This window comes from Haliotis rufescens, unplaced genomic scaffold (assembly GCF_023055435.1).
Source record: "Haliotis rufescens isolate VD_foot unplaced genomic scaffold, xgHalRufe1.0.p SCAF_3, whole genome shotgun sequence".
Lineage (NCBI taxonomy): Eukaryota > Metazoa > Mollusca > Gastropoda > Lepetellida > Haliotidae > Haliotis > Haliotis rufescens.
This window is the reverse complement of record NW_025964001.1, coordinates 56,898,140-56,913,328: the sequence shown is the minus strand read 5'-3', so window position 1 is coordinate 56,913,328 and position 15,189 is coordinate 56,898,140. Positions and strand designations below refer to the sequence as shown.

General features: G+C 38.9%; 1 protein-coding gene across 14 annotated transcripts in view; it reads right to left on the bottom strand.

Annotated features, from left to right (window-relative positions):
* LOC124115397 (MAP/microtubule affinity-regulating kinase 3-like) overlaps nucleotides 1-15,189 on the bottom strand; it is a 74,836-nt gene that overhangs the window by 20,276 nt on the left and 39,371 nt on the right. For 11 of the 14 annotated variants that reach the window (XM_046476353.2, XM_046476344.2, XM_046476350.2 and 8 more), the window contains exons 7-15: nucleotides 14,138-14,194; nucleotides 13,540-13,675; nucleotides 12,751-12,851; nucleotides 10,994-11,113; nucleotides 8,971-9,070; nucleotides 6,583-6,695; nucleotides 5,022-5,220; nucleotides 3,942-4,084; nucleotides 2,213-2,394 (exon numbers count right to left, since the gene is read on the bottom strand). In XM_046476353.2, coding sequence (XP_046332309.1) covers nucleotides 2,213-2,394; nucleotides 3,942-4,084; nucleotides 5,022-5,220; nucleotides 6,583-6,695; nucleotides 8,971-9,070; nucleotides 10,994-11,113; nucleotides 12,751-12,851; nucleotides 13,540-13,675; nucleotides 14,138-14,194 — 1,151 coding nt within the window. Of the gene's footprint in view, nucleotides 1-2,212; nucleotides 2,395-3,941; nucleotides 4,085-5,021; nucleotides 5,221-6,582; nucleotides 6,696-8,970; nucleotides 9,071-9,553; nucleotides 9,654-10,993; nucleotides 11,114-12,750; nucleotides 12,852-13,539; nucleotides 13,676-14,137; nucleotides 14,195-15,189 lie in introns of all 14 variants that reach the window. The other 3 variants (XM_046476346.2, XM_046476347.2, XM_046476349.2) reach the window with 2 other exon arrangements.

Below are 15,189 nucleotides of genomic sequence, written 5' to 3'. Positions count from 1 at the left end.
CCCATACTCATGTAATCATCCCATCCCAATGTGATCACCCCATCCCATACTCATGTGATCTAGGGAAGGACGGGATCTATGAAGAACACAACAGGGGGTGGAGGCTCAAGTCAAGTAACTCGACGTGGAAAACAGTGCTTGCAAGAACATTGTAAGTTGTGTGCATAACATTGTTAGACTGACCAACTGTTAGTCTCGGGTAATGGATTCCAGCTGTGTCATATGTTCAGCATGCTGAACCCTGTCACTGCAGTGTTTCAGCAGACAAACACTGTCCACAGGACATAACTTCACTCCAATAGTTAAAATAGCTTAAGTCGTCAACATGCATAGAAAATGGCTCGTCAAAAACATGCATCTTCATCAGGCGGCATAAGTAAGTCATGACAAAACAGGCAGAAATATGGACCCATTCATGCCATTCTACGCTTGCTTCACAAAATAATCTGTTCCTTGGTAGAAATGAAAAGTCATATCCCCTGAAATTTGACTACATTTGAACAGAGCATGCTAACTATGACACCGATTTTGTCATTTTATGTAACAGCCAGCAATATTCCACCTCTAGTCACAGCAGACAAACCAGTGACTGATATCATGAGCATGCGCCTCACTGTCAGGCCATCCACATCACCAAGCCTGACCCCCTGATGTCGTTGCCTTTTATGACAACAAACGAATGCTGGGGACAATTCTAACTTGGAAGCTAACTTAGCTTAATGTGGGAGGAAAGCCCGAAGTGATGCAGGTCTCAGATGTTTACCACTCGGATGAACCCCACGAGCACGGGTATGGTGCTGACAATCTAGAAACAAAATCTGGGCGAACCGGGATTTGAACCCACAATCATCGGTTCCTGGCGTGCCCAAGGGACGCAACTCTGAACAGCAAATCGCAGCGCCTTAGACGACTGGGCCACCCATGGCCCCAATGGCCAAGATGAAGGGGGCAAACGTAAAAAATGATTTTTAAGTGGTCTTCACATGAACTGATGTCTTGTTGCCAGACCTACAGGTAACCTAACAGTAATCATCCATATTTGTCAACATTATTTGTATTTAAATAACTCAACAGGAAAAGGTTCATTTGTTAAAGCCACATTCGGGAATATTCCAGATACGTGACAGCAGCCTGTAAGTAGTCAAGTCTGGACCAGACAACCAGTGATTCATATGATGAAAAACAATCCACCCTGTCGGGGTATGTAGACCGGTGTCACCATTAGGTCGACGATCATTGGGATTCCGGGTTAGAATAGAATCCCAGGCTAATTTCACTGTTGGTTATCACAATATCATATTCTAGCTGATAAATCTGACAAGAAGCTATAATAATTTGTCCACTTATAGTGTATTGCCTCACTGAAATGACAGGCCATCATTGTTCAAGAGCGACTATCTTCGAGTATCCTGATACACACATGTGTCAATGCCTTGATGTAACTTGAGTGAAATGCATGCATGTAGTAACATGACAGTCATGACAGATAGAGCGATGTGGTCATTCTGGGATGTCAGGTCGTGGGTAAAAGGAGAGGGCTACCCGGGGCTCCAGTCATGGACAGAAGATTGGACATGACAGACCACAAGACATTTGCACACTTCAACAAGACACCAGAAACAAATGTCTGAAACATGCTACTTGGATCATCATCATCATCATCAATGAAACCAATGCCTACTCAAAAACCACTCAACCTTTTTGGTGGATGGAATGCATGGTGGTCTTGATAGGGTTGTCCAGTGTGTAGAATAACAAACAGTAAAGCACAAGGACTAAATAAGTTTGTGATGGTTTGCTAATTTTCCAGCACTGCTGGGTTTTTTAAATTCTGGTATAGTGTAGAGAAAAAGATCATTTTCAAGATATTAATGTCAGAAAATTGAAGACTGACACTGAAATACTTCTTCCATGTTCATTTAATTTGACGAGTTGAAAAATTAATCATTAACTTTAAAATATAAAAATTGCAATATTCATGGCATTTCCAAAATTCAAATTTTCATGTTGGGTGTCAAAATACAAGACTTTTCAAACCCATGTAAATCCTGTCGATAAAAAATGTCACCATACAATTTAAAGTAAACTTCAATACCACCATACATCGTGCACAACTCACCAGGATCTGGCCAATGGTGACTCCATACTTACTGTCAGATTACACAACCTTATTCACATGGAATGAACATGCCAGCCCCGAGGTACCACTCACCTGCGGATGTCTTGCCCATTGGTTGCTTTAGTCTTGACGGGTGTGTTGTCTCCTGGGCTGAAGGTGCTCCGACGCGGAATGCTCGGGTTTTGGGAAATGACGCTGTTCTTGGGTGTAGATGTACTGGAAGTGTGGGGAGTTTTCCTTGGCACTGTTGCACGACCTGGGCTTGGCGCAGCTATCTGGAAACACCAACAGAAGGATTCAATCTTTGTACTTCAAACCCTGCACAGCAGTTCAAACACTGTAATTGATGGGTAATGTCTGAGCAATGGAAATAATTTTGATAAAAATAGTTTGTCTTATGCTGCAGTCAGCCATATTTGAGCTACATCACAGCAGCTTGTAATTATCGGGTCTGGACCAGATAAGCCAATGATTGACTGGAATATCACACTCCAAAGGGGTACCAATCTCATTAAAATCCGACCTTAGTTCTCCCTGCCGCTAACGAAGATCTGAAGACATCCCATTAGGGGTCACGTCAGAACAACCTTTCATCCGACCAATCAGAGCGTCGCTTACCAGATCATGAAAGTGACAGTCAGAATGGAATGTGATTTCTAATCATACAACCTCGAAAACTTTAACACGGGGTATTCCGAACGATAGTTACAGGTTTAACGACTGAATCCATACAATCTAGACCATCTATTAGACATTCCAGAGTGTTCTTTCCATTAAGGTTCCAAATTTGTAATCGCGAATTTGTCAAAATATGTTTCCAAGCATAGTTGCAAATTTGAAATTAGTACTGTAAAGCACAAGAAAGCTGCCTTCTGATTGGTCATTCCATTGGTTGGTCAAATGGTCAAAGTTTGCGCGAGGTCGGTCAGACGTGACCTGTAATGGGATGTCTTCAGATCTTTGCTTTGAATTTAATGAGATTGAAAGGGGTACTGACACGCCATCAACCATGTCAACGAGTCTGACCACCTGATAACCTGATCCAGTAGTTATCGTTAACAAGCAATAAGAGCTCAGAACCTATTCAAATGCAAAACACTCACTGGGTTCCCTAGCCAGATAAACAACAGTCCATGACAATGGTATGACAATTCAGCAATATTCCCGCAATATGACGGCGGTCTGTAAATAATTGGGCCTGGACCAGACAATCCAGTGATTGAGATCATGAGCATCGATCTACCCAATTGGGATACGATGAGATGCATCAACCAAGTCAGCAAGCTTGACCACCCAATCCTGCTAGTCACCTCTTACGACAAGCATAGCCACCTCTTAGTGAGTATGGTTTTACACCACTTTTAGCAATATTCCAGCAATATCACGACAGGGGGACACCAGAAATGGGCTTCACACAATGTAACCATGTCGGGAATCGAACCCGGGTTTTCAGCATGACAAGAGAACACTTTGACCACTAGGCTACCTGACGGACCGCACCCTCTTAGGGCGGCATGGGTTGTTTTAAGACCTATTCTAACCCGAATCTTCACGGGTCCGGTGTACACTAACAGAATTAAATATGTTCCCATTTACCATGTGAACATATAAGTTAAGTTAAACTAAAAAACAGTATTTAAATACTCTACATCATATTCAAAATCTAAACAGGAATTAAGGATTGATAATCCACCATGACATTTGGTCACACAAACTATTCTGATGTTTGGGTTTATCATAAAAGTCATCTTAGAAGTTATTTGCATTACTGAAAACCTGTAATCTCCCCCATCACGGTTTGAGATGGTTGCAGACGGCCTACCTTGGGTGACTCCACAGTCACCGAGCCCCCAGATGGCGTTTTCATCCTGGCTGTTAATGTGCTTTCTTTTGTCGTTGACGAGGTGTGATCCACCGTGTTCTGACGCCGAGACGATGATGTAGATTGTGCTGCTGATGTGGTGCCTGCAAGAGGTGTCCAAGACATACAACACTGATACCAGTCAAGGGTAGCATAGCAGAGACAGAGAGATAGAGAGAATATACATAGCCTATGTCAGAGAAGTACACTTACTTTCTAAAGAAAAAGACAATCACATTAAAATTTGTGTCAATTTCATAAAACAAGTATTTTGTGTCATTTCAAATTGTCCAATGATTCCAATAAGAAATCTTTGGATAGTTAAATCTTAAAAAAGCCGCACTGTCTTACAATTTTCCCCCCACAAAACATTTTATCCTGCTACAAATCAAAACTATTTTGAGGATGGCATACTTGTATTGGATCTTGTTGAAGTAGTCACTAATTTGGCATGTAAGTTTTTCTTAAAAATGATTTCTTATCTTATACAAACATGCTACAACCTATGTTGCCTTGCATGAATAGTATTCCTCATATATATTTCATTATCCACTAACATATTAAAACACGTGTTCACCTAATCCATAAAAGCTTGTACTCGTAACACCAAAGAACATGCTCCAACACCACTATCACTATAACCAACTGACAGTGCTAGCATTCACAGCATCAAGGAACAGTTCACAGGACAAATGTACATATTCATTACGGGAAACGATATTCAAGAGGTATTAGACTATGACAAACCTTTATAACAAAGCATAGGGTTTTTAAAAAAACATAACCCAGCAAATAATGTTTTAGAATAGTAAGTAAAATAAATCAAAATTTAAAAAAAATATTTTTAAATATAAAAGAAATATGAAAAATAAATTAAAAAATATAAAAATTACTTATGACAAAGAAGAACATAATCCAAAATTTCTGAAATTTGTTTTAAAACAGATGAAAGTTCAAGGCACCAGGTTAATATCATAGTCTAATGTTATGACAGGGATAGTGCGGAGTGAAAAGAGGTGAAAAAAATCACGGAACACCAACGTTTGTTACTACCGTTGTTCTCTCCGCCATGACTAAACCGCCGACTCTTCTGTCCGGTGCTGCCACTGGTTGCTGATTGGCTGCGTGTAACCTTGTTTGGTGATTGGCTATTCGTGCTATTCTCCCCGTGTGGCCGATTTGGTGTCACTGGTATCCTACCTAACGACAAGTTGCTTCCTGACCTATCACTGCCTTCCAGCTGCAAACACACCAAGACAAAATGGTCACATCTCTCATGGCAACCCAAAGAAGAAAAACTACCCCAAGGTCAAAAGACATTATATAATGTACACAAAATGGGTGTATACCTACTGGAGTACAAAAGTTCTTTATGCAACATCAGTAATCTGGTGAGTAACTTATTTGAAGAAAATTCCATGAAGTCATAGTGTGCTTATTGAACTGTTTTACAGGAAAAAATTCTATTTCTGATTTTGTTTTGTGGAAAGGCTTTAAAAACCTGTTTACCATCTTTTACAATTCTGCATTTTTATGGTCTTGGGACTTTTACTGAACAATTGGTTTTGTTTGGCAAAACTAAAACTTTATACAATTCATTGATGATCTTAAATGATATTCGTAGTTTTTCTTTTTCTTCTTCAAATCCATCAAATATTGAGCCATCAGGCAAATAAAAATAAAATTTAAGTCTAATAATAAGTAGATTAGTAAATGTCGGTAAAGATTCCCAAATGGAATTACAAATTTCCCAATTCATCTTATACAGTAATAACTAAAGCTATGACTTTAGAGAAGTGCTTGTATTTCCCTGACCAATCTGACCAAACAACATTTTTTTCCCAAATTGCCTTGCAAAGGTATTTAAGTCGTAATCCTGGGCAATCCCTGTCTACTGCCCAAAGCATGAGCTATTCTGATGGAAGAGGGGCAGTGAGATATATTTGAGCTAAAACTGCCTTCAGGTTTGTTTATTGTTGAACACCGCACTCCGCAATTTTCCAGTTACAGGAAGGCGGCCTGTAAACAATCACATGAGGACCACACAAACCAGTGACTGATATCATGACCAATAAGCCATATCATCAGGTACGATGACACACTGTCAACAAAGTCACAGAGTCTGACAAATCACGACCAGCACAGGTTGCTGGAGACCTGTTCTAACCCAGAATCCCTACTGAGGATTGCAGCCGGTTCATATATATGCAACATGTCTCTAAGATCATGTCTTGTGGGTGGGCGACTGTGGTCAAACACGCCATATTATCACCTTCACCCTTAATTTGGTTGGTTTGTTGTTGTTTGCGGTCTGTAAATAATCCAGTCTGGACCAGCCAACCCAGTGATTGATATCATGAGCATCGATCCACGCGATTGGGTTCAATGACACACATCAACCAAGTCAGCGAGCCTGACCACCCGATCCCAAAAGTCGCCTCTTACGACAAGCATAGTAGCCTTTTACGGCAAGCATGGGTTGCTGAAGACCTATTCTACCCCGGATCTTCACATGTCTTCACCCTTAGTGATGGAGGGCCAGGCCATCAAAGACTCATGGCTGGACAGGTTTCACTGGAGAGGTGAGTTCAAAGCTACTCACGTCCGACGTCCTGCGTCCCAGCAAAAGATATGACGCCTGGATATCGTCATACTTCTGTAGCCTTAACGACTCCTCTATGTCTTTCCTGTTGTAGCCCATGTTCACCATGATTTCTGGAAAAACAATAACTCAAAATATACTATTTCTGAAATATACTTCTGTGCAGAAATTAATACAATGACATCACTTCATTACCTAGTCTCTCTGGTAGTAAATTATTTGAAATGTTTGACAACATACGAAACTTATCAGAACACCATAAAATCCTAAAGATTCGAATGAATTCCGAAAACAAAATACTGTGATATACATTACTCTTAATAAAAGAGTGTGTGCACATACACTCACAAAGAAAAACAGAACCATCAATATTTATATTTCAGAATAACCTAGCCAATGGAAACAATGACGAAAACAAACAGGCATTAAACGGCAAAGTAAAAGGGACGATTAATGATTGGTGTGGTGATGTCTCAATGAAGTCACTATGAAATATATACTACTCCAAAAATGTTAAACACCAGATTCTTTCAAATTACTAAAGTTAATTTGTCAAGCCATGACTATTAACTATAGCAATATGAAAGAATGGGATGATCCTTAACTTCTTTTGAGTAGCAGATGTGATGATCAGGGACTTATTGCTAACACCTATATCATTGCCAATGGGGATGTTTCATGAAACAAATCTTGCTCTCAACGGCAGAAATATTTTCAAACATATTTTCATTATTTACTGTTTGTGAAATGTAAAGAACATTTTCTCAGTTTCAATTCTTTACTGAAATACTGCATAATCGTAATCAATGTTCATAACAGACATTCAATTATTTTCTGTGATGTAAATAATAGTCTCATTCATATGGACGATCTAATAAGACTAAACAAAGAACATTCTTCAGTCAACACCAGATGTTTCAAAATAAATGTGAGCTCCCGTAAGTGCAAACCTTAAGAGGAGAGACATCTGTTTCAACACCAAACACAATTTCACTATTCACAATTGGCAAACGCTTTGAGAACAAGTAGAAAACACATTTCAGGCAATATGAGCCAAGGGTTTAACACTGCAAGACAAGAATATTAGGATTGCGCTATATATCACACTGGGGGCCCATACCACGGAGTTATCACAGTGCTACGTCTATTGAAAGCCTATCGTGAGTTAAGAAGGTTGAAGGGTTACAATTGCTCTTGTCGAGTCTGGTATGATGATGATGATGATGATGATGATGATGATGGTGTTATCCACATTTCTCTACATCTACTCTACTTTCACTTGAGCTATATATTTCTTGCTACTTGAAAAAATTCTATATGTGACGGGTTCAGTATTCATTAACCCAGTCGCCACTCCTCAAAACAAAAAAATATAATGTTCCAAATTCATACCTTGAAATTGCGTAACTGATTACTTCTAACAAAATAACAATTTTCTTCTCAACACACATCAATACTTTTCTTACTGTGACAATTTTGAATGGGGAAAAAGTCTTTGAGATTGAAACAAAACAAACATTTTTAGCAAACTTTGAAACAGAAGGGAGATCTGAAGTCAAGGTCATTTGAATGAAATCACACCAAATTTCAATAGTTGACAAAAAACAAGCTGAATCAGTCAACATGATTAAGAATGAATTGAAATTGATGGGTTAGAACAATACATCTGGATGAAATGTTAAGTTTTCAGGACTGTGCACTACAGTGATCTATATATTGAGAAGAAAACAAAGCAGCAAGGCAGAATATTCAAGGGCATGAAACAAGGATTCCACAAGAGGGATAATACCACCCATCGGACGAGGGGGAAAATATCACCATGGAGATACCGTACAAAACACATGCAGCAGCAACAACAAAATCGTTTCGAAAAATAAAAATAACATGCAATAATTGGAAACAAAATGAGAATAAGGTGCCGTATAGTTTAGATTAATGTGTGTATTACATACATTTAGCCTGGCAACTGTTAATGTCGTGGTTTTATACATTTTGTGATATATTGCTGTCACAAACATACAAATATTTCTTGAAATGCATACACACATCTTTTTTCAATAATTCTGTGGAAAAAGAGATGGAGAGAATCCTTGTTTGTGTTTCCCCACACAGTGCTAGGCAGAGGTAGCTGCAGCATTGCCATCTTGTCAAACAATAATTGCGCTTGAAAAAAATAAATCTATTTAGTTTTCAAGTGTCAAAGTAGGGGCTGAAAATATTTTCCTGTGGCATGCCAAAATTTGTACTTCCATTTTTCATCCTTGGGGCACATAATTTAAGAAGGATAGAAGCGGGGAAGTGAATTACACCATCCTCTTGAACTAAATAAACTTATTTTTCAGCTTTATCAATGATTTGACAAGACCCTAAAGACATAGACACATTTACCTATCCGCTCAGGATCAAGCTGATCCTTTGACGGCTCTTGGTAAGGTTTTAGTTCTCTATCTTCAAAACCAATATTCATCCAGCGGTCTTTCATAATACTCTGATCAAAAAATAAATCATGTTGTGTTTCATTCAAAGCAATACACGTACGGGTGTTTGACTTGGAAATAGAAGGACACGTGCATATTCGCTGCCAGGCTGATGAGGTAACACGGATATAACATATAAAGCCACTGAGAAGGATATACCATTGATATCACACGTGTAGCGTCTATAATGGTAAATAAATATGTGACAGCCAAAATAAGCAATATTTGTGTGTGTTTAAGCATAGATATGCTTTTAAATGTAAACATGTTGCTGATAAGTATACACACAAATGGTTTGAGCTACAACAGTAAAATGGGATTAGCTAGTTTCATGCATTTTTTGGGGGGGAACTTTGACTTCCATCCAGAACAGGAATATCGTGTCCCCAGCCTCCCTGACATGCTCCATGCACCAGTCCCTCCATTTCCAGACCTCCAACAACACTAATGTAACAACACAGAACTAGCTAACAGCCAGCGCCTGGGCTTCATACCTATTCGTACAGGATCGTTAAAATCTTGCGGAGGCTCAATAAAAGGTTTAAGTTCATCATCCTCGTAACCTATATTCATCCATCGGTCTTTCATTATGGTCTGTTGCACAAAGGGAAGAAGAGCAAACACATACATGATTAAAAAGTCCAAATGAGATCACTATGGCCACAGTTGAATGTCAATCCGTGTTTATAGTTTCAAATGTCAAATACATGCTGAAATCAAATCTCTTATATTCATGGCATTAAAGGCATGAAATTGAATTTTTCTACAAACATTTGGAACATAGCGTACTGACGTTTAGGGACAACAAACATATGGAACAAATGAATGTTGCATTATGCCACAAACAGCAATATTACAGCTTTCTTGTGGTGGATGTTAGTGAGTGAGTGAGTTGGGTTTAACGCCGCTTTTAACAGTATTCCAGTTATATCATGGCTTGTCAGCTTAATGTGGGAGGAAAGCCCCAAGTGATGCAGGTCTAAGAAGTTTACCACTTCGGTGAAACACATGAGCATGGGTATGGTGCTGACAAACCTACAAACATAATCGGGATGAACCGGGATTTGAACCCACGATCATAGGTTTCTGGCATGCCCAAGGGACGCAACTCTGCACAGCGAATCGCGGCGCCTTAGACGACTAGGCCACCTGTGCCTATTGGTGGATGTTAAGTATAAACTAATGGTCAATGGAGCAGTCAACTATCCACATGGAAGTGAGCAATATAAGAATCGGCATCAGCACGGTTTCAGTAAAGTAGCAACTCTACATGGGAACACCGAGACAGGTCTCACTAAAAGTCAGGTATTCACCGACTGAGTGAGTATGGTCTCATGCCACTTTGTGCAATCTTCCAGCAGTGTCACGGCAGGGAACACCAGAAATGGGCTTCACACATTGTAGTTGGTTGGTTGGTTGGTTGTTTAACGCCGCACTCAGCAATATTCCAGCTATATGACGGCGGTCTGTAAATAATCGAGTCTGGACCAGACAATCCAGTGATTGATGTCATGAGCATCGATCCACGCAATTGGGATTGATGACATGCATCAACCAAGTCAGTGAGCCTGACCACCGGATCCCGTAAGTCGCCTCTTACGACAAGCAAAGTCACCTTTTACGGCAAGCATGGGTTCCTGAAGACCTATTCTACCCCGGAATCTTCATGAGTCTCACACATTGTACCTATGTGGGGGTGGTCATCTGAACAAGGAGCCTTATGCAACAGCCATTGTGACCAGCCAATCATAGGCAATACACTTTAAATCATGGGATACTTCCTGATGACAGTCCCTAAATCTCGAGAATACAGATAATTTGTCATCAATACAATTTCTAATATAAGGAAAAAGATTTACTGATATAATATGAAAATCAATAATTATGAAACAATTTAAGAAATTGTCTACAAAATGATTTTTAATAAGACTCACCTCTAAACTGGCCCTTTTTAATGGATTTAAAACTAAAAACTTCTTCAGTAGATTCTCACAGTCTGTTGACATATAGAAGGGTATTCTATACTTTCCTCTCAAAACCCGTTCTCGTAGCTCCTGCAAACACAACATCAGACATAAGCCTCCCTTTACTTTCAGGTGTAACTATTGAACGTTTTTATGCATTAGGGAATCGCTTGAACGAGATCACAGATCAGTATCCAGCGTTATAAATTGGCACAAGTCCTGTAGTCCTTGCAAAACGGCTCAATAGTTAAGGTATCATAAGGACCAGTAGAAATTTGCCATTATCATGATTATTAATGATTTTGCTATATGTTATCATTGTAAGAACTCTACCGTTGCTATTTCATTTGTCAAATATGTAAAAGATTTTAATATCTGTTTATAAGAAATACAAAGATTAACCTGATTATTTCTAAAATACAACATAAATATTCAATTGTTCAGCAAGATCCACACAAAAAAACAACACTGGTTTGGGAACCAAGACCCCATTGTACAAAGTGACCTCAGTACAAAGTGACCTCAGTACAAAGTGACCGTTGTACAAAGTGACCTCAGTACAAAGAAACCTCAGTACAAAGTGACCTCGGTACAAAGTGACCTCGGTACAAAGTGACCTCGGTACAAAGAAACCTCAGTACAAAGAAACCTCAGTACAAAGAAACCTCAGTACAAAGTGACCTCAGTACAAAGAAAGGGATGCAAATTACTTGACAAGTGTCTACTACCCTGACTTGTGATAGATAAAAGGACACACTTTGAAAAGCCTATATTTCTACACGGGATACCCTTAGCATCACATAAATTGCCCCGGGGACAAGAGAAAATCCAACAAGAGTTTGCCACTAACATGGCTATATCCCCCGCCCCTGTTGCAGAATTTATGACATAATTAAATCTAAACAAACCCTAACCTTTTTTAACCGAGGTGGAACTTGTCATGGAAATTTTAAAAAAAAGAAGAGTTTGGAACCTAAGTCCATCTTGTTGCCATGGAAACGTAAAAAATAAAAATTTCTGAAATTTCTAAATGCACCAGTTCAGCATGTACCTGACAAACCTGCAAAGTTTCATGAAAAAATACAGAACAGTTTATGAGTTATGCTCCGGAAACGAACCCAACCCTCACAGAACCTAAGTCCATCTTGTTGCCATGGAAATGTAAAAAATAAAAAATTCTAAAATTTCTAAATAGCAAAAGGCACCAGTTCAGCATGTAGCTGATAGACCTGCAAAGTTTCATGAAAAAATATTGAACGGTATCTGAGTTATGCTCTGGAAACGAAATGTGACGGACGGGCGGGGGATAATAATGGAATTCCTCATTGATAAATAGCATTTGAAGGCGTAAATTTGAACCAGTTCTCAAATGCTTAAAGATTGCTACAAATTGGAACTGAATAAAACCGACAGAAAATGTCAGCATAGTAAACATATTTTTCCCCTTCAAGCAGGACTGGCTACTAACTCTGAGGACAAGTGTTTTGTTTGTTTGTAGTTTAATGCCGCACTCAGCAATATTCCTGCAATATGAAGGCGGTCTGTAAATAATCAAGTCTGGACCAGACAATCCAGGGAGGGACATCATGAGCATCGCTCTACGCGATTGGATACAATGACATGCATCAACCAAGTCTTTGAGCCTGACCACCCTCCCGTGAGTGGCCTCTTGCAACAAACAAGGCTGAAGCTCTGGACTTACAAGACTATTTGTCAATAACACTTACTTTTAAATTTTGTCCGTCAAATGGCAAGGAGCCACTGACCAATGTATATAATATGACACCTAAACTCCACACATCAACTTCTGGTCCATCATACTTTTTGCCTGTAAAAAGAAAGGATACAATGTTTTACTCACAAGGGAATAAAAAACAATAGCAGGTGGGCACAAAGTAGTCGATGGAAAAAATCATCTGAACACTAGATCATACAAAACCAGAATATATATATATATATATATACACAACTCTAAACAAGATGAGGACACCTCATTTTTCTCAGTCTTTAATTAATCTGTGTTGGTCATAACATATTACTGTATTCGACGTAATAAGCACCCAGGGCGCTCTCAAAATTAGAAATAGGGGGCTCTTATCAGAAAGAAACAGAGTTGAAAGATAAATTTTGTGGTTTATGCTGACAGCCTGAAATGTTTTTGTACAACAGATATATTTTACCAGAATATAATTTCCCCTAATTAAGGTTGCATATAACACACGAGTGCATATTATACGCGAATAAATAAGTCTTGTGTACATTGAACAATCGGAAGGGGTGCTAATTGGGATGGTTCACTAGCCAATATATTAGCAAATATCGCCGTGAGCGCTTGTTACGTCGTATACGGTAACTATAATCATGAAAACACTGAGTGTTCCTTAAAACTTCTTTTGAGTAAACATATTACAAATAGTTTTTAAAATTCAGATTTCTTTGGAATGATTGCCTTTATTAGAGTATATTCAAGATCTTCAGAGGATGTTCACAAACATCCTATCTGGAGAATTTCTCACCTTGAAATAACTCTGGCGCAGCGTATGGCGGACTACCACAGAATGTGTCCAACTTGTTTCCAGGTACAAACTCATTGCTAAAACCAAAGTCTGCTATTTTGATATTCATATCTCCATCTAGCAACAAGTTTTCAGCCTGAAACACAGAATAAAATACACATGTCAAATATTTATTGACATTGCAATATATCAAATTTATCAGGCAAACACTTCCTAAGTGAACTCTCACAGTTGTGAGATGTTACGTTACTCTGGAATGTGTAGGCGTCATGACACAATCGATGTCACATGCTTCCATGATAACTGAACTAGCTTGGCAGAATGTGGAAAGAACACACCCAAAATCAACTAAATCAAAGTTGTTAGGATAAATATTGATCCAACTTAATATTTAATTAATGTATCCATTTCACCAAGCTGAATGGCACATTTTCAAATTTGGGATTGAGAAAAAAAAAAGAAAGGAAAAATGAGCAGTGACTAGTCTAAGAGTTTTTCGATTTCCAGGATTCGAATCCCAACAAATCACATTTTTCAACCAAACAGATTGCAACACACAATGCCAATCAATTTCCAATTCTGCGTAAATTATACTCACTTTTAAGTCCCTGTGTACTATGTGCTTATGATGACAATACTGCACAGAGGAAACAATCTGAAAAAGAAAATGAACATCATAAAATCTGTTTCACACAATCTTAAACACTTTCAACCATGTACCTGACATACAACACATGTAACTTTGCCCCCCCCTACAAGACGATACAGGAGATAGCTACTTAATTCAAAATAAAAACACTCTGCCTCTATCAAATGTGCTTGGAAAATCGAAAACTAGCCACGGTAAATAACCCAACTGCTCAATAGCTTGTGCCATTAAGAGAAATGGTTTAATTACCAAGCTGTGTTTACTCTCCTTTAACATTCTTGGATAATTTAAAAAAATATTTTTTGATACAATTAAAATTGGTGACAAGAGAGTGAGCATGGACCTTGTTGTAACACAGTTATGCAGCCACAGTATAGACACATCCACTACAACACTGAACCTGTGCTGGATTAGATGGCTAAGAGTGAGTGAGTACAGTTTTACGCCGCTTTTAGCAATATTCCAGCAATATCAAGGCGGGGGACACCAGAAATGGGTTTCACAAATTGTACCCATGTCGGGAATTGAACCGGGGTCTTCGGCGTGACGAGCGAACGCTTTAACCACTAGGCTACCCGACCGCCCCCTCAGCTTAAAATTATTGTGCTGTCACTGATTGGAAATGTTGATATTCTGACTGAAAATTATTGAACTAGAAGCTCTCTAAGTACTTGGTGAAAGGTTATTCTTATAGGTATCAACTGTTCTTATTAAAATGATAAGCACATTTCAAAGGCTTGACAAAAGAACTTGGCAAAAATTTCAAGGTTTGTCAATCATGTTTGAACGGATATTCCTCATTTGAGCCTGATTTATCTTGGGATTATCATTGTATGGATGTATTGATCTGTCCACGACCTTTCATAGCTCTCTTGTCTGCTGGTTTTGTCATATCAGACATGTGCGTGGAATTACTGAACAGTTTCAAGCTGCCATGCAGCTGTGATTGTAAGACTCAGACAGTGAACAGTGAAAACGGGAGACACCAGGGCCCACTTGCA